Here is a 27,521-nt window from a genome sequence, read left to right as displayed (position 1 = left end):
ATTAGCACTGCTGCCTCACAGCGCCAGAGACCTGGGTTCAATTCCCGCCTCAGGTAACTGTCTGTGTGGAGTTTGCACATTCTCCCCGTGTCTGCGTGGGTTTCCTCCAGGTGCTCCGGTTTCCTCCCACAATCCAAAAATGTGCAGGTTAGGTGAATTGGCCATGCTAAATTGCCCGTAGTGTTAGGCGAAGGGGTAAATGTATGGGAATGGGTCTGGGTGGGTTGCGCTTCGACGGGTCGGTGTGGACTTATTGGGCCGAAGAGCCTGTTTCCACATTGTAAGTAATCTAATCTAATCTAAAGTAACCTAATCTAATCTAATTTCTGCATCTTGTACATTAAGCATACTGCAGCAACTGAGCATTGGTGGTGGAGTAACTGAATGTTTGTAGATGTCATTCCAGTTAAGTGGACTGCTTTGTTCTGGATGAGTGCTGTTGGAGATACACATATCTAGGCAAGTGTAAAATATTCCATCATAATCCTACTTGTACCTTATAGAAGATGAACAGGGTTTGGGGAGTCAGGAGGTGAGTTACATGCCGCAGTATTCATAGCCCCTGAACTTCTCTTGTTCCCACAGGTATTTATCAGATGAATTTAGTTCAGTTTCACATCAATAGTAACACCCAGAATGTTAATAATGGGGGAACGAGTGTTGGTTATGTCATTCAATGTCAAGGGACAATGTTTAGATTGTCTCCTATTCTAGATGGTCACTGCCTGGCATTTGCGTGTGTGAATGTTACTTGCCACTTTTCAGCCAATGCTGGATATTGATTTTGGATGTAATACTTCTCAAGTTGAATAGCTCTTCACTAATTTGAAGTCATGCAATGTAACGAATGACCATATTAGGGAGTTACAAGTGGGTGATGAGACCCGTGGAAGCATATTTCTTGATTATCCTTCAGGAAAGGGAGGATAAGCGTAGTTTTGGTGGGGTGTTCTGGATTGAACTGATTCTTTTTAAAACTAAGTGTTATGTTACACATGAATATTTGAGTATTTTTCAGGTTGCAAAAAGCTCATTTTTCCTGATGGGGAGATGGTGGCCTCGTGGTATAATTGCTAGAGTGTTTATCCAGAATCCTATGTAATGATCTGGGAAGCCAGCTTCAAATCCTACCATGATAGATGGTGAAATTTGAATTCAATGAAAATCTGGAATTAGGAGTCCAATGATGCTTGTGAAACCTTTGCTGGGAAAGCTCATCTGGTTTACTGATGTCTTTGAGGGAGGGAAACTGCTATCCTTACCGGTTCTGGCCTACATGTGCCACCAGACTCACAGCAATATCATTGACTCTTAACTGCCTTCTGGGAAATCAGGGATGGACAATAAATGCGAGCCTAACCAGTGACGCCCTCATCCCGTGAATGAATTTTTAATAATTTGCAACTAAATATAGAAGAGAATAATAATTAATTTGAGGATGTACTTTTTACTAAATGCAAAAATTCAAACCTTGTCATAGCTGTCATATCTTTAGATATGATGTAAAAATAATTAAGACAGGTTATCTGTTTCTCAGGTAGGTTCTGAATAAATCTCGGCAGCAAGAGATTTTCGATTTCTCTCATTCCCCTCAAGATATCTGACATTATTTGATGTAATAAAAAGAGAAAGTACGTAACAGTCAGATTCTTAATTAATTTTGTTTGACGAGATGAAGATAAATGGAGCATGTTGTGAACTCTTGACAACAAGGGAGGTCCATTTAATACTATCTGCCTCTTCTTCCTTCTTTCTCTCACTTTCTTACTGTATTCCGTCCTGCCTCTGCCTTGATATTTTATATGTAATTATTGATTTTAGGGCATGGTCCATAAACCGAGATCGGTGACATCAGCACATGGCTCTCTCTCTTTCTCCCTCTCTCTCCTTTTAAACATATTTTTTACTATCTTCAATCAAGACCTGATGGAAATTTAATTCCCAATGTAACTGCGAGGGGATTCAGCCCATGCATTTAGTTTATGAGGAGATCCAACGACAGATCACAAAAGCCACGAAAATCTGGGTCTCAGATGCGTCAGTTCTCTCTGACTCCAATTCTCTCTATTAAAGAGTGTCATCAATGGTGGGAATTTGCAGCATATCCTATTGATAACACCACAATGCAAAAATGTCTTACCCCCCCCTCTCTCTATGTCTCCTTTTCTCCCGTTTTTCTTCTGTCCTCTTCTCTATTAGCTGTTTCTGAACAATAATAAAACAACAAACAAAGGCTTGTTTTAGCAGCTCCCAGACATTGCTGTTTAAATTACCTTTTCTGACAAAAAGTGACTGTCTGTCAAGAGATTCTGTAATAGCCCCTGTTGACAGTTCTGGATGGTGCGTGTATGGCAGCACAGACTGATCATTATGGTACCCATTCTCTAATCGTTTATTTTTTCAACTGTTAAACAATAGGTTGTTGATTGTGTGGACAAGGCCAGAACAATTAAGTTCTGTGTTTAATGGTAGACCAGCATTTTAATGCCCTCTCTTAATAATGGTCTCATTATTGTTTTTTTCTCTCCTTAGACTGGGCCTCGGGAGGAGGAATATTTTGTGGAGGTACGTCATTATTTTGCAAATTTCGATTAGCCCATCATGTTGTATGTGTTACACACAAAAAAAATCACAGCTAATTAAAGCATCCAGATAGGCCACCGGTATTCAAGCACATAATTTAAAGGTGACGTACTTGATTGGCTGGCTAAAAGGTGGTAAAAAGAGGGGATTAGGCCAGTTGCTGTGGTAACTCCCACTTCCCATCTGCAGAGAACAATGCACTTGTGTTTCTCTCCCACCTTGGTGTAGAAATTGGCTTTGTTTTGAGAGGAAAGGGCTTTATGAGGAATTGGAATTCAGCTTAGCAGGATGGAGCATGAGAGCTGTTAGTGGAGACCACTGGGGATAATAGAGATGAAAGGTCACGGCAGACTCCAAGGATAGCAAAGGTCACCGCTATTATAACAATACTTTGTCTTCTGTAATTTTCAGCTAAAGGAAAGGTGCTGGCTTGTTAGAAAAACAAATATTTCAGTTGTACCAGGTGGGCTCATCTAAAGAGACTTATATTTCACGATTCAAAAAATTTAAGGGGTCCTTTTCCTAAAAAAAACCTTGCTTTTTATTGAAATTTAATTTGTTCAATTTCTCACACACACACTCTCTCCAACATCACCACACCCTTGTCTTTTTGTATATCCTCATATTAACTTATTCTGTTGCCGTAAGGCAAATAAAACCTTCTCCGCTGATTTTTAAAATTCTAGCTTGTATCCCTGTTTATTGACAGAAGGTAGGACTTGGAGTAAATCTGGCTACCTTTTCTTCAGTCCAAACTGAGGTTGAGGAAGCAGGATAGGAGTGAGGATGGCAAGCCTTCTCAGATTGCCTGGACGTTTCTGGGGGGGACCCAAGAGGAGATTACTTGATATGTGCAGTATGCGCCTGCTTGCCTCCAGAGTCAATACTTTTAGTTCTTATTATTGTCCTGCTGTCCCCACTGGCATTCTTCCACTTCAGTCTGAATTTGCTCATGGTCAGTTTTCTCATTGCTATAAATGGAGCATGCTACACCTCTGGTGAAATCATCACTGATCAGCCAAGGGACCAGATGGGAGAATAGAAGGGTTAGGATGGTGAATTGTTTCTGAATATAACCCTCTAAGGATCCCTGCAGAAAAGTAAAAGGATTGGCTTGCACTATATATAGCTTGAGACTGAATACTAGCATGTTTTCTATTTTTGAAGTTCAATTGGTAGTACAGTTGACTTCAGGACAAAGATTGTGAGTTTAAATCCCACTTGAAAGATTTATGTGCAAAATTCCAGGGGAGTGCTCCATTGTTGGAGGTGTAGTTTTTCAGGTGAGGCATTTAAACAAAAGCCCCATATGTTTTCTCAGGTGAACGTAAAAGATCTTGTGGCCTCTTTCAAAGAAGAATAGTGAGTTAACCCCAGTATACTGCTCAGTATTTATGCCCCCATCAATATCATAAAATTACACTGGAGACTGGAGATTGCCCTGACAATACTCCAGCAAAGTACTGAAGAATTTGTATTCAGAATGTGCTGCTCCCCGAGCCAAGCTCTTCCAGTAAAGCTACAACACTGGTATCTACCTGACAATGTGGAAAAACGCCCAGGTACATACTCTAAAGTCAAAAGCAGGACAAATCAAACACAGCCAAGCATTGCCTCTTTAGTTTATTCACGATCATCAGTAAAGTGATAAAAAGTCTCATCAACAGCGTTATCAGCAGCATCTACACAGCCACAACCTGCTCAGTGATGCCAAGGGGCACTCAGCCCCTGACTTCATTCAGCCTTAGTTTAAACATGACTGAAGAACTGAATTCCAGAGGTGAGGTGAGAGTGACAGCCCTTACATCAAAGCTACATTTGACTGACCGTAGCATCAAAGATCTGTAGCAAAACTAGAGTCAATGAGAATTGGGAGAAATCTGTCCACTGGTTGGATTTATACTTGACATGTAAAAGATGGTTGTGGTTGTGGAGATCACTCATCTGAGTTCCAGGACCTCTCAGAAGTACCTTAGAGTAGTGTCCTAATCCCAGCCATCTTCAGATACTTCATCAATTACCTTCCTTCCGTCAAAAGGTCAGAAATGAGCATAAGAGGTATAATTAGCAAGTTTGCAGATTACACCAAAATTGCAGAAGGTTGTGGACAGCAAAGAAGGGTACCTCAGATTACAACGGGGAGTGGCAGATGGAGTTTAATTTAGATAAATGCGAGGTGCTGCATTTTGGGAAAGCATATCTGAGCAAGAATTATACACTTAATGGTAAGGTCCTAGGGAATGCTGCTGAAAAAAGAGATCTTGGAGTACAGGAACATAGCTCCTTGAAAGTGGAATCGCAGGTAGATAGGATAGTGAAGAAGGCTTTTGGTATGCTTTCCTTTATTGGTCAGAGTATTGAGTGCAGGAGTTGGGAAGTCATGTTGCAGTTGTACAGGACTTCTGTTAGGCCACTTTTGGAATATTGCGTGCAATTCTGGTCTCCTTCCTATCGGAAGGGCATTGTGAAACTTGAGGAGAAAGTGAGGTCTGCAAATGCTGGAGATCAGAGCTGAAAATGTGTTGCTGGAACAGCGCAGCAGGTCAGGCAGCATCCAGGGAACAGGAGAATCGCGTTTCGGGCATAAGCCCTTCTTCAGGAAGGGCCTTCTTTCCTGAAGAAGGGCTTATGCCCGAAATGTCGATTCTCCTGTTCCCTGGATGCTACCTCATTGTGAAGCTTGAACAGGTTCAAAAAAGATTTAGGAGAATGTTGCCAGGTTTGGAGGATATGAGCTATAGGGAAAGGTTGACTAGGTTGGGGCATTTTTCCCTGGAGCATCGAAGGCTGAGGGGTGACCTTATAAAGTCATGAGGGGCATGGATAGGGTAAATAGACAATGTCTTTTCCCTGGGGTGGGGGAGTCCAGAACTAGAGTGCATAGGTTTGGAGTGAGAGGGGAAAGATATAAAAGAGACCTAAGGGACAACTTTTTCACACAGAGGGTGGTACGTGTATGGAATGGGCTGCCAGAGGAAGTAGTGGATGCTGGTAAAATTGCAACATTTCAAAGGGAACCAGATGGGTTTATGAATAGGATGGGTTTGGGGGGATATGGGCTGGGTGCTGGCAGGTGGGACTAGATTGGGGTGGGTTATTTGGTCGGCATGGATGAGTTGGACCGAAGGGTATGTTTCCATGCTGTACATCTTTATGACTCTATGACTCTAAGTGGAGATTATTACAAATGTTCAGCACCACTGGTGATTCCTCAGATTCTGAAACAGTCCATGTCCAAATGCAACAAGTTCTGGACAATATCCAGGCTTGGACTGAAAAGTGGCAGTAACACTCACGTCACACAAATGCCAGGCAGTGATCATCTCCAATAACAGACAATCTAACAACCACCTCTTGATATTCAATGGTGTTATCATCGCTGAACACCCCCTCCCACCATCATCACCCACCCCAATCAATATCCTGGAGGCTCTAATTAATCAGAAACTGAAGTGGACACACAACATAAATATGGTGGCTACAAAAGCAAGTCTGAGACTAGGACCACTGCAACAAATAACTCACCCCCTGACACCCCACAGCCTGTCAATCATCGACAAGGCACAAGTCAGGAGTGTGATGGAATACACTCCACTTCCCTGGATGGAGGAGCTCCATTGATACTCAAGAAGCTTAATATCATCCAGGACAAAGCAGCCCACTTGGTTGGCATCACAAACACTCCCTTTCAGCACCTCTCAGTAGCAACAGTATGTACTATCTACAAGATGCATGCAGAAATTCACCAGACGTCCTCAGATAGCACCTTCCAAACCCGTGACCACTTCCATCTGGAAGGATACGGGCAGCAGATACATGGGAACGCCACCATCTGCAAGTTCCTCTCTAAGTCATTCACCAGCCTGACTTGGAAATATATTGCTGTTCCTTCACTTTGGCTAGATCAAACTCCTGGAATTCACTCCATAATGGATTGTGGGTCTACCTCCAGCACACGGCCTGCAGCAGTCCATGGGCTGCAGCACCACATTCCCAAGGACAACTAGAGATGGGCAATAATGGCTGGCTCAGCCAGCAATGCCTACATCACATGAGTGAGTTTAAAAAAAAACAGATTATATGGTCATTTGCACTTTGCAGGTTGTGGAAGCTTGCTATGTCCAAACAAGTTTCTGTTTCCTACATTAAAATAGTGACTACACAGCAAATATTCTTCATTGGCTGGAAAGCATTTTGTGATGTCCTAAGGTTGTGAAAGGTGCTAAAAAATTTAAATCTTTGCCTCTTTCATAATTTTACCCCAAGTACTTACATAATGGAAGAATAGAGATTTTTTTTGAACATTGCATAGATTAATGAAGGAATTAATTGCTACAAAATTGTTTTGTCTTTCTTTGTCAGTTTAATAATGCAAATTAATGTAACTCCATGCATGGTGATCAAAACAGAAGAAAAGGCTTAATTGAAATAAAGTGAAGGAGAGGGGATTAAAAAGCCTTTGCTACAAGTAATCATTTCATTTCAGCCTCAGTTGTACATGGACTGATTCAGAAGTAAGGAAATGTGTCTGAAGAGCTTCAAGGAAGTTACTGGTGGCTGTATATTGCAGCAAAATAACTCTCATCATTTCCTTACCAAGATGTGACTGGAACTTAATGGAGACTGTGCTTTTTAATTCCTCTATTAACAATTGTGATTGGTTCGTTCAAAAAACTCAACAAATTTAAAAACATTGAGTATTACTGGTATTTTAAAATGTCACATGAGCATGTGTCATAATGTCAAATGTCTTGTGATTGAAAAAGTGAATGGACTGTCTAGTTGGAAATTGGACAGGTCCTTTGGCTACATACCCATGGACTATGACAGACAGAGAATGAATCCATTTTTTCTTTGCTGGGAGACTTCCAGCTAATCACCTTATGAACGTTCATGGTACTTGTGACTGCAATTAGAAGAAAATTATGATTATATGTAATAATAAACAACCTACCTGTGGGGCAACAGCCAGTGACGGAAACCAATATTTTCTCCCTTATCGTTAATAAGATTGCCAGTTAAGAGCCTGGGATTTATCATTTTACATTGTGCATCGTGGGTTACAATGTAAGGAGAATGTTAGAATGTGCGACTCTATGGCATCTGAGAACTAGACTCTACCAGTCACATCCTGAATAAATGTATATGCAGAAAGTGTAAGCTGGAACGGCTTGAACTCTGACTTTTGAAGCTCAAGCAGCAACTGTGATGTTTGAGAATTTTGTTGCTAGTATATTTGTAGGAGTGAGCATCCCAATGTTTAAAGTTGTGAAGGCAGAGAGTGAATGGGTAGCCACCAGCCAGTGAAGAAGGACCATGTGGCTAGTGCAGGAGTTCCCTCAAGGCATCGCAAGGATATTTACTGGTGAGGATGATTGTTCATCTGAGGAGTTTAGCTAGTGGGGATGGAGGAACATTAGGAAACCAATAGTGATAGGGCATTTTATTTTACGGGAAATGCAGAGGATTTTTTTTTGTAGCTGCAGGTGTGAATTCAGCATGGGATGTTGCCTCCTTGGTGAACAGGAGTACACATTGCAGGGAGATGGTGAGCAGTCAAAGGTCGTGGTCCATATTATTACTAACTATTTCTGTGGAAAGAGAGATGGAGACCAAATGATAGTTATCTTTGGATTTTTCCCAGTGTCATGCACTCATGAGCACATCATAGAGATTAGGCAACAAAGCAAATGAATGCACAGGCCAAAAAGATAGGGCAGAGGGAAGCTTTAGTTTTTTGGGACATTAGAACCAGTTCTGGGACAGGTGAGACCTACACCTCACCAGGACTGGAGCAAAGTCTTCATGCTGATGTGGAGGGTTTAAACCAACTTTAGAGGTAAATGAGATGGAGCATTAAGAAGAGTCAAAGCGCAGAAAACATTGAGAGAGGTGGATAGTATTTGGCGAAGGAATAATAAAATTATCATGTGGGGCCAGATGAAGAGGAAATGCAGGTTTGCAGTATATGTATGTCAATGTTTGGAGGATGATAAATAAGATCAGTGAGCTGCAGGCACAAATAACTGCTTGGGAACATGATGAGCTGGTGATGGCAGTGACTTACTCAAAGTGGGGCAGGACTGGAAGCTAAATATCACTGGATACAAAGTGTTCAGGAAAAATAAGAAAGAAAGTAGGAGGAGTGGCAATATTGATCAAGAAAGAAATTATTGCTTTGTAGAGATAGGATGTTGTAGTGTAGATAAGGGCAGAACATATTTAGGAACAGTTAACAAATAATATATACCATTACATTTTTGGGTGTGTTCCTTCAGTCACCAATATTGGGAGAGTTATAGAACAACAAATCTGTACACAAGTTATAGTTAAGTAAGTGATTTTGAGAACTTTAATTATCCTAATATAAATTTGGGCAATTTTGTGCAGCACCATCAAGCAGAAGAATTTCTGAAGTGTGTTGGGAAGAACTTTTTCATTATAAATTTCAGAACCAATCAGGAAAAGGGTTTTGCTGAATCTAGTACTGTGGAGTGAGGTAGGTCAAATGTATTAAATGCTCGTAGGGGAATATTTAGAGAACAGTGATTATAATGTCAGAATGTTTTTTGTAATTAGCTATGGAAAAGGACAAGGAGCAATCTAGATTAGAAATACTTAATTGGTGGTGAGCCAATTTCAGTGGGTTGAGAATGAGTCTGTTTTAGAAAAATTGGAATTAAAAATCAGCAGGCAACATGTGTAAGAGTCATGGACTGCACAGTTGAGAGCAGGGGTCAAACTGCATTTTTTTTAAAGTACAACTCTTGAGATTTTCTCTTGGTTTATGTTTTGATTTTTGTCAATTACATTTTTGTTTCCAGGAGCTCTTTTATCATTCTTTATAATTTCTCCATTTGGTGAGGCAGTCATGTGCAACCATTCCCACCACTTTTGTCACTAAAACCAAAATAAAATACTGCAGATGCTGGAGACCTGAAGTAAAACAAGAGGGTGCAGAGAAAGTCAACTAATCTGGCAACTACAATGGAGAGCAAAATGTTTTAGATCCCAAAATGACCTTTCTTTTTCAATGAAGGTTCCTTCTGTATTTGTTAACATATGGAGGAAGCATATTTAGGACATTCTCAATAGTCCAAAGATTCATTAAACTTCAAGCCGCAACAGGCGAGAAAAGCATTAACTTCCTGGACACCACAGTTTTTAAATTGGCACAAGTCGACAAGCATTAGTTTGCTACAATTTTTTTTTTAGAAAATAACTGACACACACTTGCATACACAAAAGGATATCCTACAAGGCACAGTTTCTATAGATTGATCACAAATAAACAGTTGTGTATTTGTCCCCAAATAGTCACTGCATCTCAAGTAATTCACAGTATGTGAGACACTTTGAGAAATGATGATACAAATACAAACCTTTACATTAAGTTCAATATTAAGTTATGGCACTCATACAATAGCATTTACTGCATTTATCCTCCAAGTAGTGGCACCTGAATTATTCAGCCTTAAGCAAGAGATTCCATTTTTGCAAGGAATTTATTACCTCACTTTTCCTCGTTAGTTAGCTGGGTATTCTTTTAGTAAAAGGTTCTAAATTTCTGTCTCCCCTTTGCAGGCCCTCCCTTACCTTTGCAGCCACTGCTTCCCCTTCGTAGCCCCTCTCCGCAGTTTACAGCCTCATTGTCTCAACAGTCCCTCAAGCCTTTGGCCTTCCTCTCCAAGCTCCAATTCGCCAGCATTGGCATGGCCCCATCCCCATTTTGGTGGTTTTACAATCTAAATTCTGGGCCCTTATCCCATGTGTTTTGAGCATTTGTCAAGATACATTCGCTCAAGAACAAAAAGATAGGCAATTAAAGCCAGCACTTGCTTGATGATAAAAGCAATTCGAAGTAAGATGAAGCAGGTAAAAGGAGTGTGTGGCAAATGTCATAGGTTGACAACACGTGAGAACCAAGTTGACTAGAAAGTTCGGAGAGGTTGAAGAAGGAAAGAATAGAGGCAATCAGAGTATTGGAAGATGCTAATAATTAACATTTAATGGTTCTAAAAGTTGTCTATAACTGTTTAATAGTAAAAGATTATCAAAAGAAGAGGTAGGCTTAATTAGGGATAAAACAAAATGCATGCAGGCAGAGGACATAGCTGAGGTACTAACTTAATGCTATGTGCCTCATCTTAACAAGGAAAAAAACATTGCCAAAGCCCCTATGATAAAAGGAGGTTTTTGATATACAGGATAAGCTAAAAGTCGGTAAAATTAAATTATTAGAAAAGCTAGCTATACTTGAATTGAAAAATCAACAAAAATATGGATGCACTAATTATGAATGAAGTAGGGGAGCACATTGCAGAGATACTGGCTGTGTTTGTCCAAACTCTCATAGATATAGAAGAATGCCAGAAGAATGATGAATTAAAAATGTTAATTCTTGTTCAAAAACGCATGCAAGAATAAACTCAATAACTACAGTCTGTTTAACCTAAGTAGTGGGAATGATTTAGAAACAATTGGCCCAAATTTAACTCTCTGAAATGAACTGGTGGTACAGAGTCTCAGTGTTCAGCACTGCTGCCTTACAATACAAGCAACCCGAGTTTGATTTCAGCCTTGGGCAACTGTCTGTGTGGAGTTTGCATGTTCTCCCTTTGTCTGTGTGGATGCCCTGTAATCCTCTCATAGTCCAAAGATATGCTAGTTGAGTGGATTGGTTATGCTAAATTGTCCTGTATTGTCCAGGGATGTGCAGGCTGCACGGATTAGCTATGGGAAATGCAGGGTTACAGGGATCAGGTGAGATGCTCTTTAGAGGTTTGGTGTATACCTGATGGGCCGAATCACCTCTGGCTGTACTGTAGGGATTCTTTTAATCAATTTTGAATGGGTTAAAATTAAATCAATAATTCAGGATAAATGTGAATTAATTAATGAAAACCAGCATGGAGTTGTTAAAGCCAAATTAGTTTTAACTAACTTGCTTGAGCTTTTTGATGAGGTATTAGGAAGGATTGATGAGGATAATGTGGATTTCCTAAACACGTGAACATAGGTATGAGCAAACAAATTAGGAGCAGGAATAAGCCACTCAATCTGTTAAACCAACTCCACCATTCAATAAGTTCATGGCTGGATCTAATTATGTTTTCACCCACCCCTGATAACTTTTCATCTCCTTGTTTATGAAGAATTTATCTACCTTTGCCTTAAACATAGTCAAAGACTATTCTTCTACTGCGTTTTGAGGAAGAGATTTCCAAAGACTCTCACCCCTACATGAGGAAAACATTTCTCCTCATCTCCATCTTAAATAGGTTATCCTGTATTTTTATTTAAACAGTGACCTCTAGTTCTCTATTCTTCCACAAGATGAAACATTTTTTCCACATCCATTATATCAAAACTCTCAGGATTTTATGCTTCAATCAAATTGCCTCACTCTTCAGCCTCGCTAATTTTTTCTCATAAGTCCATCCATGATTCTAGGTATTAATCTGGTAATCCTTATCTAGATAACTTCCAACCTATTTACATCTTTCCTTGAATAAGAGACCAATTTTGTGCACAGTATACTCACCTGTATAACTAATGCACAATCTCCCAATCTTTGTATGCAACTCTCCTCACAATAAATGATAAACTATGTTTATTGTGAATGCTACCATCATTTGGAGCATTGAGCATGCATGCACAGGAATATCACTAACCAGCAGTGGAGTGGCTATCATTCATATCATGCATATCATGGCACGGTGGGCGGCACGGTGGCACAGTAGTTAGCACTGCTGCCTCACAGCGCCAGAGACCCGGGTTCAATTCCCGCCTCAGGCGACTGACTGTGTGGAGTTTGCACATTCTCCCCGTGTCTGCATGGGTTTCCTCCGGGTGCTCCGGTTTCCTCCCACAGTCCAAAAATGTGCAGATTAGGTGAATTGGCCATGCTAAATTGCCTGTAGTGTTAGGTGCAGGGGTAAATGTAGGGGAATGGGTCTGGGTGGGTGCGCTTCGGCGGGTCGGTGTGGACTTGTTGGGCCGAAGGGCCTGTTTCCACACTGTAAGTAATCTAATCTAATCTAATCTAATCTATATGGCACTGCTGCTATAATCACACTGTGGCTTCCCTTCCTGCTGAATAGTGACTTTTTCCCCTCATCCCTCCTCAGACTGAATCAGTGCAAACAGCTGGGAAGGGATGTGTAAAGGTGTGGCAGTCTGCACATGCATTGGCACTGATATCACTGTGCATAGAATGTGATGATGCACAGATGAATATTGAGCCGTGTTGCGGCCAATTGTGTCATTGGCCCTATCTGCTCAAGCATCACCAGCCATTTGGTGTTGGGAGTATTAGGTTTATAAATGATAAATTTCTGCTAAATTATTTGCTGCACCTGTATATTAATCTTTCTAATTAATGCACTGAGACACTCAAATTTCTCTGTTTCTCAGAACTCTGTAATTTCTCACCATTTAGATAATGTGCTTCATTTTAATTCTTCCTGTCAAAATTGACATTTTCCCACTTTATACTCCATTTAGCCAACTCACTTAACCAATCCAAATATTTTTATGGATTTCTTATGTCCTCCTCACAACTTACTTCCCTACTTATCCTTGTATCAGCAAATTTAACAAGGATACATTCATCTTTTAATCTAAGGTAATTACATAGATTGTAAAAAATTGTGGCACTGACCACTGTGGCACACCATTGGTTGCATCTTGCCAACCAGAAATGACCTATTTGTGGCTTTTTTGTTGTTAGCTGCCAATATTCTAACATGCCGATATGTTACGTCTTACATGCTAAGCTTTTAATATATGCAATAATATTGAGGTAGCACCTTATCAAAGACCTCTAAAAATCTAGATACCATTCATCCAATGATTCCTCTTTATCGGTTACGCATATTACTTCCTCAAGGAGAAGAGTAGGTGGAGACTATATGTTCAATATTTTCAACATCATAAAAATTCTAGAAATTGTATTTAAGGAGAAATTGCTTCCTTTGGCAGTGGGGTCAGAACCAAAGGGCAGAGATTTAAACTGATTCGCAAAAGGATCAAAGACAATATGAGAAAATGTATCTTTATACATGAATGGACAGGTTCTGGATTGGATTGGGGAGGAGTGTGGAAGCAGATTTAACAATGACATTTAATAGTGAGTTAGATAAGCAGATAAAAATGCAAACCACATGATAAAGGGGATGAGTGGAACCTGATTTTTGCTCTTGCAGAGAACATGCATGAATGCCCCTGGCTGAATGGCCTCCTGGACTTTGATTATCTGCTGCTATTCACTGCCATAACCATTAGGTTGAATTAAGACTGAATACCAGGCTGAGAATGCAGTTAGTATGGTTCTACTATATAATAGTTAGAATAAACACAATTGTCTAAAGCTGCAAGGTTTTGCCGTGGCTTGATTAGAACAGGATCTTCTTCCACACAAAGGGACTTGGGAGAACTTGTGCGTGAAACATGAAAAGCTAGCATGTAGATGTAGCAGGTAATCAGGAAGACTAGTGGAATTTTGGCCTTTATTTCAAGGGGGTTGAGATATGAGATTTAGGAAGTCTTACTGTAACTCTACAAGATACTGGCAAGACCACATTTGAAGTACTGTTGGTACAGTTTTGCCCCCTTATCAAAGAAGAGATGTCATTTCATTCGAGGCAGCTCAGTGAAGGTCCATGAGAATGATCCTTATTATGGAAGGATTGCCCTATGAGCAAAAATTAAACAGATTGAGACTCTCCTCATTGGCTTTTAGAAGAACGAGGTAATCTCATTGAGACATATGGAAGACAGGAGCTTGACAGAGTAAATGCTGAGAGGATGTTTCCCCTCATGAGAGAGTCCAACAGGAGAGGGCATAGTCTCAGAATTAAGGGGCACCAGTTTAAGACTGATGAGGAAGAATTTCTTCTCTCAGAGGATTGTGAGTCTTTGGAACTATTCACCACAGAGATCTGTGGGGACAGAGTTCTTGTGTATATTTAAGGCTGATATAGATGAATTCAGGAAAGGAATAAAGGGCAAGAAAATGGAAGTGAGGAGTATCAGATCAGCTATAACACTATTGAATGGCAGAATTGAATTGAAAGGCCAATCAGCCTACTCCTGATCCTATTTCTTTTGGCCCTAAATGACCATAAATTGGCATTGATGCAACACTACAAAATGTGTTATGGAACACTTTGAATGTGTAAAATGTATTGACAAAACTTCTAAAAATCTTAGAAGAAATTTAACTTTGTTCATTTTAAATGGATACAATGAGAGTAAAAGTTCTTTGGTTTGTTAAGGAAAGTTCTGAAATTCCAAAATAGTTCCTGCTTTTATAATAGTCAACTCCTGTGTCTGCTGCTCATACATAACTGTTGCTACAATTCTTTATTCTCCAAGCCAGCTGCAAGCTGCCCTGGAATAAACTGGTGTCTGCTGAAAATACAATGGCTCTCTGTAAAATCCAAATGTCTTGTGTATTGCCAACATAATAAACAACTGCCGCATGTGACAGTGCCCTACACTAATGTCCTTCACTGGGAGAGAGAGGATTGAAGACTTTAAATAACTTTATTAACTTTTGTTTCCTGTGTGATGATGGAATTTCTATGATCTAAATATTAACATGCAGCACTACACTACATAATGAGACTTTATCTGCCCTTTAAGAGTCAACTGTTGTTTGGAAGATATTGATGTGCATGGCTTTTATTCCTCTTCAATTTTCTCCTCTCTCTAAGACATGAAATCATTATGAGGTGCTGCATGATGCTTTTGGTACTGATTGTTTTATCTCACCCAACTGATGTTGCAGAACACAATTTATGACTGGACGGGGTATCACAGTTAAGTCCAAACCTATCTAGAACTCAAAGAATTCTGTAGGAAATTGAACTAAATTCAGCAACAGGACCACCTGTCCAGTCTTGGAGACACCTTAACCTCAATATGATATATTTTTAAAATTCTGTATAAAATAGTTTTTAAAAGGATGGTTGCAATTGGGAACACAACTTGCTTAAATTACTTTAAAGCAGTTTCATGTGAAGAACCTGTGCTTATTCAGTTGCTTAGTTGTTAACATTATTGGTTGGTCATTAATACCCAGCTGTTTTAGCTGATTCAGCTATAATATTTAGGTACGAAATTGCAGTCAATCACAAATTGCAAGGAGCCAACACTTTGTATTCCAGTACAAGGACAAGATACTGTAGATGCTGGAAAGTTTTGATTAAAACAGATGATACTGTAAATATTTAACTGATTTAGTAGCATGTATGGGGAGGAAAACAGTGTTAGCCTTTTAGGTTGATGGTTCTGCATCAGTTCAGAAGTGCCTCAACTTAAATAATAACTGTTTCTTTCGCTACAGATGCTACCTGACCATCTGAGTATTTCCAATGTTTTCTCTTTTCATTTCTTGCAGCCAGGACCAGATGTATGGAATTGCAGTTATATTATGTGGCATTAATTTTTACAATCTCAGTTACTTATAGTTTTTAAAACCCTATGAATTTCATGCCTTCCATATTTATTGGGTGAGTTGTACAATTTCCTGAAAAACCAACTGATCAAAGAGCAATATGTGTAAGCTATTCCTATGAGTTCACATTCTGCAAATTTCAACTGCATCCAAAGTATTCTCAAAGTAAAATACATGCAATGAATTGAGTATAGGAGTTGGGTGGTCATGTTGCAGCTGTACAGGATGTTAGTTAGGCCACTTTTGGAATATTGTGTGCAATTCTGGTCTCCTTCCTCTCGGAAGGATGTTGTGAAACTTGAAATGGTTTAGAAAAGATTTACAAAGATGTTGCCAGGGTTGGAGGATTTGAGCTTTTTATTGATTAGATTAGATTACTTACAGACCCGGGTCTCTGGCGCTGTGAGGCAGCAGTGCTAACCACTGTGCCACCGTGCCGCCCACGAGCTATAGGGAGAGGTTGAATAGGCTGGGGCTGGAGCATCAGAGGCTGAAGGGTGACCTTACAGATGTTTCTAAAATCATGAAGGGCATGGATAGGACAATTAGACAAAGTCTTTTCCCTGGAGTGGGAGAGTCCAGAACTAGAGGGCGTAGATTTAGGATGAGAGGGGAAAGGTATAAAAGAGACCTAAGGGACAGCTTTTTCACACAGAGGGTGGTGTGTGTATGAAAGGAGCTGCCAGAGGAAGTGGTAGAGGCTAGTACAATTGCAACATTTAAAAGGTATCTGGATAGGTATATGAATAGAATTGGAGGGATATGGGCTGGGTGCTGGCAAGTGGAACTAGATTAGGTTGGGCTATCTGGTCGGCATGGATGAGTTCTGTCCTGTGCATCTCTATGACTCTATGATTCTAAGTAATCACGCAGATACTTTAGACCACCTGGCATCATTGTGGCTCAGAAGTGGGTACTGATTCTGATAACGCCACATCAGGCATTTTTAAAAATTCTTCCTGTCGATCAGAACAATGAGGTCTACTGCAGTAGCCATGCCATTTATCCAGCTCACATCAGCAAACCTAGCAAGAAGCTATATTTGAACCAGTAGACAGCCAGGCTTCTACGGCTCTATACAGTTTTAATTTACTAAGTCGTTCTTTCATCTTTTTGAAACAGAATTCAGATTTATGTTTGGCAACATTTTGTGAGACATAATTATAATTTACATAAAACATACAAGGCAAAAGCAGAGCAGTTGGCCCAATTAGTCTCCGTCCTTAATTTTGATACTAGTTACCAAAAATATTTGATTGTAGTTATATCTGTCTCTATGTGCACAACGTTGGATTTTTTTTTTCCAATATGTTTATTTACCTCATGATTTTTATAGTATAAAGTGTAATGGTACAACTGCTGGATTCCAATCCTTTGAACAAATAACTCTGAATACCTACTGTTCAGTTTTCCTATTGTTATAGTGGCATGTCCATCATTAATGGCATGGCCTCCAAAGAATATCACAGAATATTTACCAGAACTTTTTTTAAAAATCTGATATTTTGACTTACAAATATGAAAAAAATCTGCTTAGGTATACGGGAGAGACAGAGACAGTAAACAGCTTTGTGGAAGGATTATTCAATATTTGGGAAGGGTGGAGGCTTTGATTGACTCAGTTCCGGACTTTAACTGAGGGAATTACAATTTATGATGGTATTTTTAATTGAGATGGGAGGAGGCATGTGTGGAGAATTATCACTGACACAAAATATGTGGGTAGAGTGGCCTGTTCTTGTGCCATGTAACCAATGTAATCTATGAATTCCCTTAACATTTGAGTGTCTCAACTTATTATTCTCAGCATTCTAAATGCAAGGGAATACAGCTAAATGTAATACACCCTGTCCTCAAAATTCAACCCTTTACATTTTGGCATCATTCTGGTGGTTTGGATGTGAATGTAGGACGTACAGTTAGTAAGTTTGCAGATGACACCATAATTAGAGGTGTAGTAGACAGTGAAGAAGGTTACTTTGGAGAACAACGGGATCTTTATCAGGTGGGCCAATAGGCCAAGGGGTGGCAGGTGGAGTTTAATTTAGATAAGGGTGAGATGGTGTATTTGGGAGAGGCAAATTAGGGCAGGACTTATAGACTTAATGGTAAGGTCCTACGGAATGTTGCTGAACAAAGAGACCTTGGAGTGCAGGTTCATAGCTCCTTGAAAGTGGAGTCACAGGTAGATAGGATAGTGAAGGAGGCTTTTGATATGCTTTCCTTTATTGGTTGGAGCATTGAGTATAGGAGTTGGGAGGTCACGTTGTAGTTTTACAGGACATTGGTTGGGCTACTTTTGGAATATTGTGTGCAATTCTGGTCTCCCTCTGATCGGAAGGACTTTGTGAAACCTGAAAGGGTTCAGAAAAAAATTATAATAATCTTGCCAGTGTTGGAGGATTTGAGCTATTGGGAGAGGTTGAATAGGCTGGGGCTGTTTTCCCTGGAGCGTCAGAGGCTGAGGGGTGACTTATAAAATCCTGAGGGGCATGGATAGAGTAAATAGACAAGGTATTTTCCCTGGGGTGTGGGATTCCAGAACTAGAGGGCTTAGGTTTAGGATGAGATGGAAAAGATTTCAAAGGGATTTAAGGGGAAACTTTTTCACACAGAAGTTGGTGCATGTATGGAATGAGCTGTCAGAGTAAGTGGTGGAAGCTGGTATAATTACAACATTTAAAAGGCAGCTGGATGTGTTTATGAATAGATAGGGTTTAGAGGGATATGGGCCAAGTGCTGGCAAATGGGACAAGATTAATTTCGGATATCTGGTTGTATGGACGAGTTGGAGTGAAGGGTCTTTTTCCTTCGTGTACACCTCTATGACTCCATGACTCTAAGACTCTGCAGTGTACCCTCTGGTGCAGAAAACTGAAGACCGTACTCCACATAGAGTCTGATGAAAGTTCTTTATGTCTAAAGCGTTACTTCCTGCATGTTGTATTTCACCTTTCCTACACTGAGATAAAGGCCAATTGTTTATTCATTTTCTGATTACTTTTTGTATCCATGCACTAGCGTTTTGTGATTTCTGTATCCATTACCCAAAATCTCTCCTCTCCTCCAAAGTCTATAATCATCTCAGCATTCTAAAAATATTCCAATTTGTCTTCAAATCCAAAATGAATGACCTCACATTTCCTTCACGTTGTGAATTCCTTCTACTATATTCCGCCCACTCACTTAGACATGGAAACATTTTATTTCATTGGCAACATTATGATGATCTGGAAGAAACTGATGATGCTCGATTGGGAATTGCATAATGGACAGCAATGGGAAATCCAGTAAGGTGCGGAGGTGGTAGCATAGTGGTAACATCACTGGACTATCCAGAACCACTGACTATTGTTCTGGGGTCATGAGTTTGAATCCCACCATGGCAGATGGTGAAATTTGAAATCAATAAAGCTAATGGAAAAGCCAACTGAGTCAACTCATTTCCTTCAAAGAAATGTGTTATCTTTACCTGGCATGGCCCACATATAATTCCAAACCTACACTAACATTGTTGACTCTGTGAGCAATTAGACTTTGGTAACAAATGCGGGACATAACTGACAGTCATACCCCATGAATGAATAAAATGAATACAATAAGATACACTGAGAATGCTGTCTGGAGAACATGATGTGGAGGAGTCGGTGTTCATATCGGGGAAGTAACAGAATAGGCAAAATTATTCACATGGTCTAACTAAAACTGTTTAATAAGCAAGCATGGCAATGTAGAGAATATTGGTGGGAAACAGTGGGGGTAAGTACAAGTTATCTATTGAGGGGCTATGGAACTCATTAATGATAGCCAACTGGAAATAACCAGACTTCCAGAAATCACCTGAGGTATCAAAACCTACAAAATGATATGCAGCAAATATAGAGGCTGTTCTAAGATCAGTGGAACCTGTGAAGGTTATTCAGTAGGATAAAGCACAGTATGGAAAGAATAACTATGGGATGTAACTATGATTAGTTTATTCTATAAATAAGGATTAACCAAGAAACATTGAGAAGGACCAGATTAATAATCTCGTTTGATGGGTGACAATTGAATATCTTGTTCATTTTGCCAACAGTCTTGAAGATGTCATCACTGGCAGTATATTGTCTGAGAAGATTTATGAATATAGAGAGATCAGATGACATAGGCACTTGTAATGAAATTTTTCAAACTTTTCCTGTCACCATATTACTATATAATAAAGGTTGACTTGGATCAACTGACTTTCAACTGCAAGTGTCTCAAGCGAAGATTTATTTAGTGCTTATATGCCAGGTAAATTCCATGTATCTCTCCAAACTGAAACAAGTTGAATCTTAGCAAATGTAATCCAACTGTCTAAACTTTATTTTGTCTGTAAAGGAAAATTATGACAACCAGATGGTTGTGGGAAATGAACTATATTGGGCTGAACAGATGAATTTATTTATAATTTATTTACTGACCTGGGAGTCTTTGGTGCTGACAGTGGGTGTCTGAAATGGGAAGAGTTCCATGCCTTAGCACCAACATTCCTTGACTAGTTGTGCTTCTCTTCCCCCGAGGTTTGGAGGGCTGTCATTCCACCATCCTCTTATTCTTGTAAGGGTATAAGCAGTGACCAAATTCAGGTTCATTTGACAGTAAGATTACCATTCACAAGCTCAATTCTAACCTCACTTTGAAGTTCATCCTCCAAATGTAGCAACAAGAATCGCTTTGGTTGATAGATAATAGGAAACATGGCAAGCTTTCTCTTTTTTCACCCCAGCACACCAGGACCAGATGCAGTGATCTATTTTTTAATCACCCTCGCTAAGATCAATGAAATTACTGCAGATCGAGGGTATTTTAAAGGATTGCTTTGAATCTTCCCACATTGTATGGCCTAGTATGATACCAGGAAATTTATTAACAAGTATAACATTATGGAAATTATATCTCAGTCAATACATAAATTGTTTATGTTTCAAATCAGTAATGCAAAAAGCTGAATCTTTTAAATTAACGAACATTTTGTTTTATTCTAATGTAGGTGATTATGCTATAGAGAAATAAATAGTGCAAACCTGATAAGGCAAAACCAGCATATATATGTTTTGCACTTCTTTAGAAATAACTACTTCTGATTCCAATTAAGACTACTTATGATGGGTTTGTATAATTTGAATAAATGATCTCCTCACCAGGTTCTTCATAAAATTTTGAATGATGCTCAAACTGGCTGCATTGTTTTATGACCTGTTTTGTTATCACTTAACTGGTGGATTGCAAAAGTTGACCTTTGTTAGTCCCTAGCTATTGTTTGTAGATTGGTTGTACATTCCGCAGGCTGTGAAAGGCACATCTGCCATAGTGTTCTGGAAAACCTTTACAGCAAAGGCTAAAGGGGAGGCTGATCTGGAGATAGAAACAGAATCTCTTTTGCTTTTCAAATATTTGCCCGGCCTTCACAAGCTATTTGCCTTTGCCTGTTTACACTAGTTATTTAAGCATGCTTGAGCCAGATAGAGAGAGCAAGAGAGAAGCACGGTAAGATGGGGGAATAATGCACTCTGCTGACACTATTCATATCACAGCTGATCACAGGTATTAAGGTTTAGAGTTTAAGGATATAATGACAAAGTTTGTAATTAGTGAATCAAATTGGACCTGTTGAACTTCTGCACTTCTCCACTTTCAGTTACTTAACCTAAATGGCCCAATATTATTTTTCCAAACATTTTATTTTTCAAAGTTATATTTTGAGCTGATGTGATGTGTTTAAATCATTTTGGTAATGAATTTGAAAATGTTGGGGAAATTAGTATGGGCTCTTCTAGGTGTTGTGATGAACACCCTGATTTGGTCCTGTGGAGATTTTGTCTTGTAGTACAACAAATGTCTTTAAATATCTACTCTATGTAAGCAACAAAATAAATTTTTATTAGGGAGCATCAGTTTCATTTTTTTCTTGATAAATAAAGGTAGTGAACCATCATATGTGATGGTCAAAGGTTTGCTGTATGATATTACTGTGACAGAGAAGGACATCTATACATTTTGAATTGTATAAATGCCCACATTTTTAATAGCTATTTATGAAACATGGAAGGACACTTTAAATTTGGGGTACAGCAGGCAGCTAGAGTATACCTGGCTGGGATAGAATTCACACATTTTGTGTATGACTCAAATTGTGTTATGGAAAACTGTTCCACAGATTCTGGCAATCAATCTAGTCAACCTCAATGTGGTAGCACTTTTAATTGCAAACCATTAGCATTGATTTCACTGGAAGCCGTTTGTGATAGATCTCAGTCTATTAAAGTGAGCAGATCATCAGTTTATTTTCCTATTTGATGGAGACAGTCTCAGTGAGTCTCTAAATTCTACAGTGAGGGATGGATGTACCTGCTTGTGGATCAGATACTTTTTTGTTCTCCATTGTCTATTTGATTTTTATATTAAAGATATGGTGAAAGATGAGACTTTTTTGAAGGGAGAGGTGTTATATTCTTTGATGGATAGCTCTGTAGGTATTAGTTGTTGATTCACAGGATAAATGTGATCGCCTTTTCCCAGTACACCAGTTCTTCCAATACCATCATTACAGGGGCTGGATACTCTATGCTAATAGATTAAACCTCATCTGTAAGTTATATCCCAGATGTTTGTTAAGAATGGAGTAAAATGTAAGTTCTTTACATTTTGAATCTAATGAGAAATGAGTCACAAGTTCTATAATCAGTCAAATCTGTTATATTGATTTTCCACTACTGTCTACGTCTATATAAGCAATTTCTAGGTTGTGCCCTAATTCATATTGTCTGATAGAGTGCTTTTCTGCAATGAAAATATTAAGAGAATAAGAGAAGACTTATGAGAATTTAGTAAGTTAATTGTAATAATGTGGGTTTCTGTTTGGGTTTTGGACAGTAATACATTACCAGATATTGTCTACATGAAGTCATGCTCCAGCTTTTAAGGAGGGAGGACTCATTTACAGGCATAATTGCTGGCACTGAGAGCTAGATAAACCATCTTAAACTTAACTCTAATATTAGCTGGGTGATACTGCAACAAAAGTAAAGGACAATTCACCTGCAATTTTCTAATAAGTTCATTCTCTTTAGTTCAAGGAAATAAAAATTATACTTCATAGTCAGTCAATATCGTTAGATGTAGCCATTACCTACACATGACTTCAAATGCCACGCTAACACTTCCACTCACCATTATCTGTTTTCTTGTGTGCATTGATTTAGGCTTTTGATTACATTACATGGAAAAGCATTTTTAAATAAATATCACCGTATAACAACCTTGATCAGTTTAAGCCAGTTTCAGATATTAAGTGTAGTTTTACTCATACTCAAAGTCACATCCATTTTTTGTACTGATTATGTTACAGGATTTCACTATAACAAAGAGTTTTCCAGCTCTTCTGCATATAGTTTACTATTGTTGGCATCATATAAGCTCCAGTGCTAAATGCTCACTAATGCACACTCCAACATAGGTGGCTTCATAATTTCCCTAATTAAGTGTTTTAAATTAAATCTTTTTACTAATTATCAGTGACGAATTGAAGGAATATGAAACGTTTTCCATTAGTTTTCCTTGCTTTAAATTTCTTAAATAATTTTACTAAATATATCATTCTCTGTAATTAATAGCTGCCTATATCCATTATTTTACTTCATGTTGTTTTATTTGCATAATACAAGACTTCAGTCTACTAAGAATAGTGGGTGTGGTCTGCAAGGCTTTTCATTTCATTAATAACTATGGCTGTTTTGGGTAGAACAGTTAGTATTTGATTTTAACAAGTGATGTGTCAGTGGACTATGGCAGTAAAATTCTCTCTCCTCTGGACTTTCTTTGCTGCAAAGTGTTGACAGTTAATTCCAGCAACAACAACGGGAAGGCCAAATGTCCACTTCTTGTTATTTTTAGTCAAATTAGATCAATTTTTCAGAACAACGTAAGTAGAGGAGGGCCTTGCTGTAACTAATGAACTATTGTCCATTCTGTTATGAGCACAGAGCAGTTTAATCGAAACAGTGTTCAAGGTAATTTCCTCAATTTGTCTCAGCAGAAATCTAATTATGATTTGTGCACGAAAAGGGCACAAAACCTCTTTTCTTTGTGCGACATGCTGAGAGTCTTTCTTTTTCAGTATGTGTGCCTGAACCCAGTTCAAACTTGCACTTATTTTTGTTTTTAGAAAAGGATGCAAGGTTTGTGGAGGAACATTGGCCCACTCTGTTGAAGCATCCCAGATGTTTGAAGGGCAGTGGTACCAATTCAAGTATCTGGCTTTCTGTTGCCAGCAATGACTTCATGGTTAATCGATGCGCTAGAGTCCACAAAATAAGGCACAGTGCTCCAAACAATGGTCACGATGCCCACTTCCTTTTCACATTTCTGCATGCAATGATGTTCTGCGTTCATCTCCTTTCCGGTGGCTGGCTAAATTCGCCAAGTTTAATTTGCAATTGTTAGCATTTTGATTTTGGCTTGCCTTTTTGTGAGTGTGTTTTTTTTTCAGATTTCCTTTTTACCCTATCCACTAATTATTCCCTCAATCAGAGAAACTTGTTTTTTTTCTTCCCCCCCCCCCCCCTCCTTTTGGCATCATCTCTCTCTCTCACTCTCTCTCTCTTTTGCTAGCCATTTTAATGTGGGCTGTGGGAGATTTTACACTTGATTTGTTGAATTTGAGCTCTTTGCTGTAAACTCGCACCACACAGAAGAAACTATCTTTATAAATGACAAAATGGACCTGGCCTGAATGGCGCTTTGTTTACTGTTTTCCTAGAAGGGCCCCTCTATATTTCATCTGTCAAAGTTGCTTTTCTTTCTTTCAACAATGCTTGATTGTTTTCACGAAAATTCAGGTTCCATAGACAGGAGAATTCAGTATTATATTTTCCTGCCAAATTCCGATCTCTGTTTTCCTTCCCCTGCGCTCACAAAGGGCTCATAACTTACTGTCAACTGTGAGGCAAACCACAAAGCTCCACTGTTGCTCAGCAAATAGGCACTATTGGATGATGGCTCGATTGGCTGTAAAGTTTGCTTAACTAAGGCAGCAGTGGCAGAAGCCACGTTAGGCACTGATTCTTCCGAAAGACTTGCCACTTATTCACCCTTGGATCAATTGTATCTTTCTCCTTTTTTTTGGTTAGTGAGGAGGAAAGGCTACTTTTTATTGATCAAAGGAGCCCTGAATAAGTTTATCCATACCCCCGCCCCCCACCCCCTCGCCTTCCTTCCTGTGGATGAGTACAAGAAAAGGTTTGGGGTGGTTTATTTCAATCAGCGATTCAAGCAGAGCTCGGCCGCAGTGACAATGGCTTGCAGTGATTCATAAGGTAGGCAAGACGACCCTGAGGTGTTATGCCGTCAAGTTCTGAAGTGCTGGATGCTGCGATAGGCCAAAGCAGAAAAGGAAAGTGGGAGAACGGCGACGCTATGTAAGTGAACCTCAGTTGTTTAGTGGGCAAGTCTGTCAGCCGGTCAGTCAGGCTTATCAGTTAGATGTTTTAAAAATAATTCCAAGTACATTTGTGCCTTCTCAGTAATAAATCTCAAAATTGTCTACTTGATTCACGCTATTTGAATATTTCAGAATGCGCTGTGGTTTTATTTTAATCTTTTTGTGGGACGATGTGACTGGTTTGGAGATGAGTGACATTCATGATTGCAATCAGTTCTGAGCTGAACGTACCCTGAGGTAATTTAATATCACGGTAACTTGTACTGCTGCCTCGGTGATAGGCGTGCTGCTGTGCTGTGTTTAAAGCGATGGTATCCCTTTCCCAATTATCACCGTGTCATTTTGAGGGCTTTTTGAAAAAAAAAACAAAATGATAATAAAAGTAACATAATAGTAAATTAGTCAACTCTTTTTAACTGACGGCCTTCAAAAAGGTATAATGGATTATTAGAGTACAGCATGGAGTTATTTAGTAGTAACTAGTCACAATAGAATAATTCTTAAAATTCAAAAAGATTTTAAAAGCTAGTGGTCTTTTAAATAATGACTAGCCAGTTAGGATTCATTACACAGTAACAACAGATAAAAAGAATCGGAATAGAGATTTTTAAAAATAAATGTTTTGTCTGTATTTGAACAATGAGGTTTAATTTGAGATTTCAATGTAAAAACAGGACATTTCTGTTTCATGTCCTTGCTAACCCATGAGCAATCTTTATTTGGGAAATCTTGGTGTACTTTTACTGATAAAACCACTTTAATTTTCTTAAGTTTTTGATTTTGCGAGAGTATGTCTACTCTTGTACAGTTGTGCAAGGATTACCCATCCCTGCTGTATCTCTTGATTTAAAAAAAAGTTTATCCACCATTAATAAAGCTCACCTTATCAGTAATAGGCCCCAACACAAGGTTACGGCTCGAACTTATCTTTCGTCAGGCGAAAAAAAATCGAAGCGGGCTGTAAATCATGGAAAGTTAAACTATGGCAAATGACTGTTTTTACACATCGCCTGTAAAAAGACTGTGTCTCAACTGTATGCGAGCCACAGGTTTTCACTCAGGAAAATTTTGCTCCAAAGGGAACAACCTGTGCTTTCATACGCTGCACTCAGCCCTCCAACCCCTGTCAATGTAAACATTGTTCCTCTGACAGCACACTATTGTACCCAACATTTTTCCACAGCATGAAAAGAAGTTCAAACCAAGATTATATTTTTAGACCCAACATTAACTTGGCCTTATGAATTCTCAGCTTGTCTCAGCTTGTTTGTATTTCTGTTTTTATAATAATAGTTTTAACGGTCCGATTTTATATTGCTTGGCAATATACTAACATACAGTAACCCTTTCTCTTGTTTTCCAAAAAAAAGTTCCAGAACAGGTAATTTGTAAAGCTTTCATTCCTTTCTGGTAAATTTGGAATTATTCTAAAGTCTCAACAAAGTTGGTAAACATCACCTTAAATATTCACTTAAATATGCATAGAAAATAATCAATACATTGCCCAAAGTGTGATAAGTTGCTGAATACAATGGGCATACCATGGTCAGATTAATAAACAAGCACATGGGGTGATGTAGAGGAGAGATTTAGTGTAAATTATATACCATAAATACTATCCCACTGGATGTACATCATATCCTGCACAGGTCAAAAGTTGGCAATCGAACTGTTTGTTTGTTTGGCACATTCTCCATTAGTCGTACTCTTATTACAAGAGAAAATAATAGTCATATAGAGATTGTCTGTACCAAAAATTCAGTGGCAGCGCTATATGCGTTTTACTAATTTGACATTAGAACAAAGGGTCACACTTCATTTTCTTTGATGACAAACTTCAGTTAGTGCTGATGTACTCCACCACACGTCCATCTGTCAGTAGCCATTAACAGATGTAACATTGCAGTCCAGTTTGACTAGGAAATGAATATAAAGGTGTGCAATCATTCATGTAGTCATAGAGTCATAGAGATGTACAGCATGGAAACAGACCCTTCGGTCCAACCTGTC

The 27,521-nt window shown here is 39.0% G+C and overlaps 1 protein-coding gene across 7 annotated transcripts in view; it reads left to right on the top strand.

Annotated features, from left to right (window-relative positions):
* sox6 (SRY-box transcription factor 6) overlaps positions 1–27,521 on the top strand; it is a 411,688-nt gene that overhangs the window by 28,771 nt on the left and 355,396 nt on the right. For 6 of the 7 annotated variants that reach the window (XM_043705793.1, XM_043705792.1, XM_043705791.1 and 3 more), the window contains exon 2: positions 2,533–2,565. In XM_043705793.1, the coding sequence (XP_043561728.1) occupies positions 2,533–2,565 (33 nt within the window). Of the gene's footprint in view, positions 1–2,532; positions 2,566–25,427; positions 25,489–27,521 lie in introns of those variants that run through there. The other variant, XM_043705795.1, reaches the window with a different exon arrangement.

Source organism: Chiloscyllium plagiosum, chromosome 16, assembly GCF_004010195.1.
Source record: "Chiloscyllium plagiosum isolate BGI_BamShark_2017 chromosome 16, ASM401019v2, whole genome shotgun sequence".
NCBI classification, from domain to species: domain Eukaryota; kingdom Metazoa; phylum Chordata; class Chondrichthyes; order Orectolobiformes; family Hemiscylliidae; genus Chiloscyllium; species Chiloscyllium plagiosum.
The sequence above is the reverse complement of the archived record's forward strand: the minus strand, read 5'-3'. Positions and strand labels throughout refer to the sequence as shown.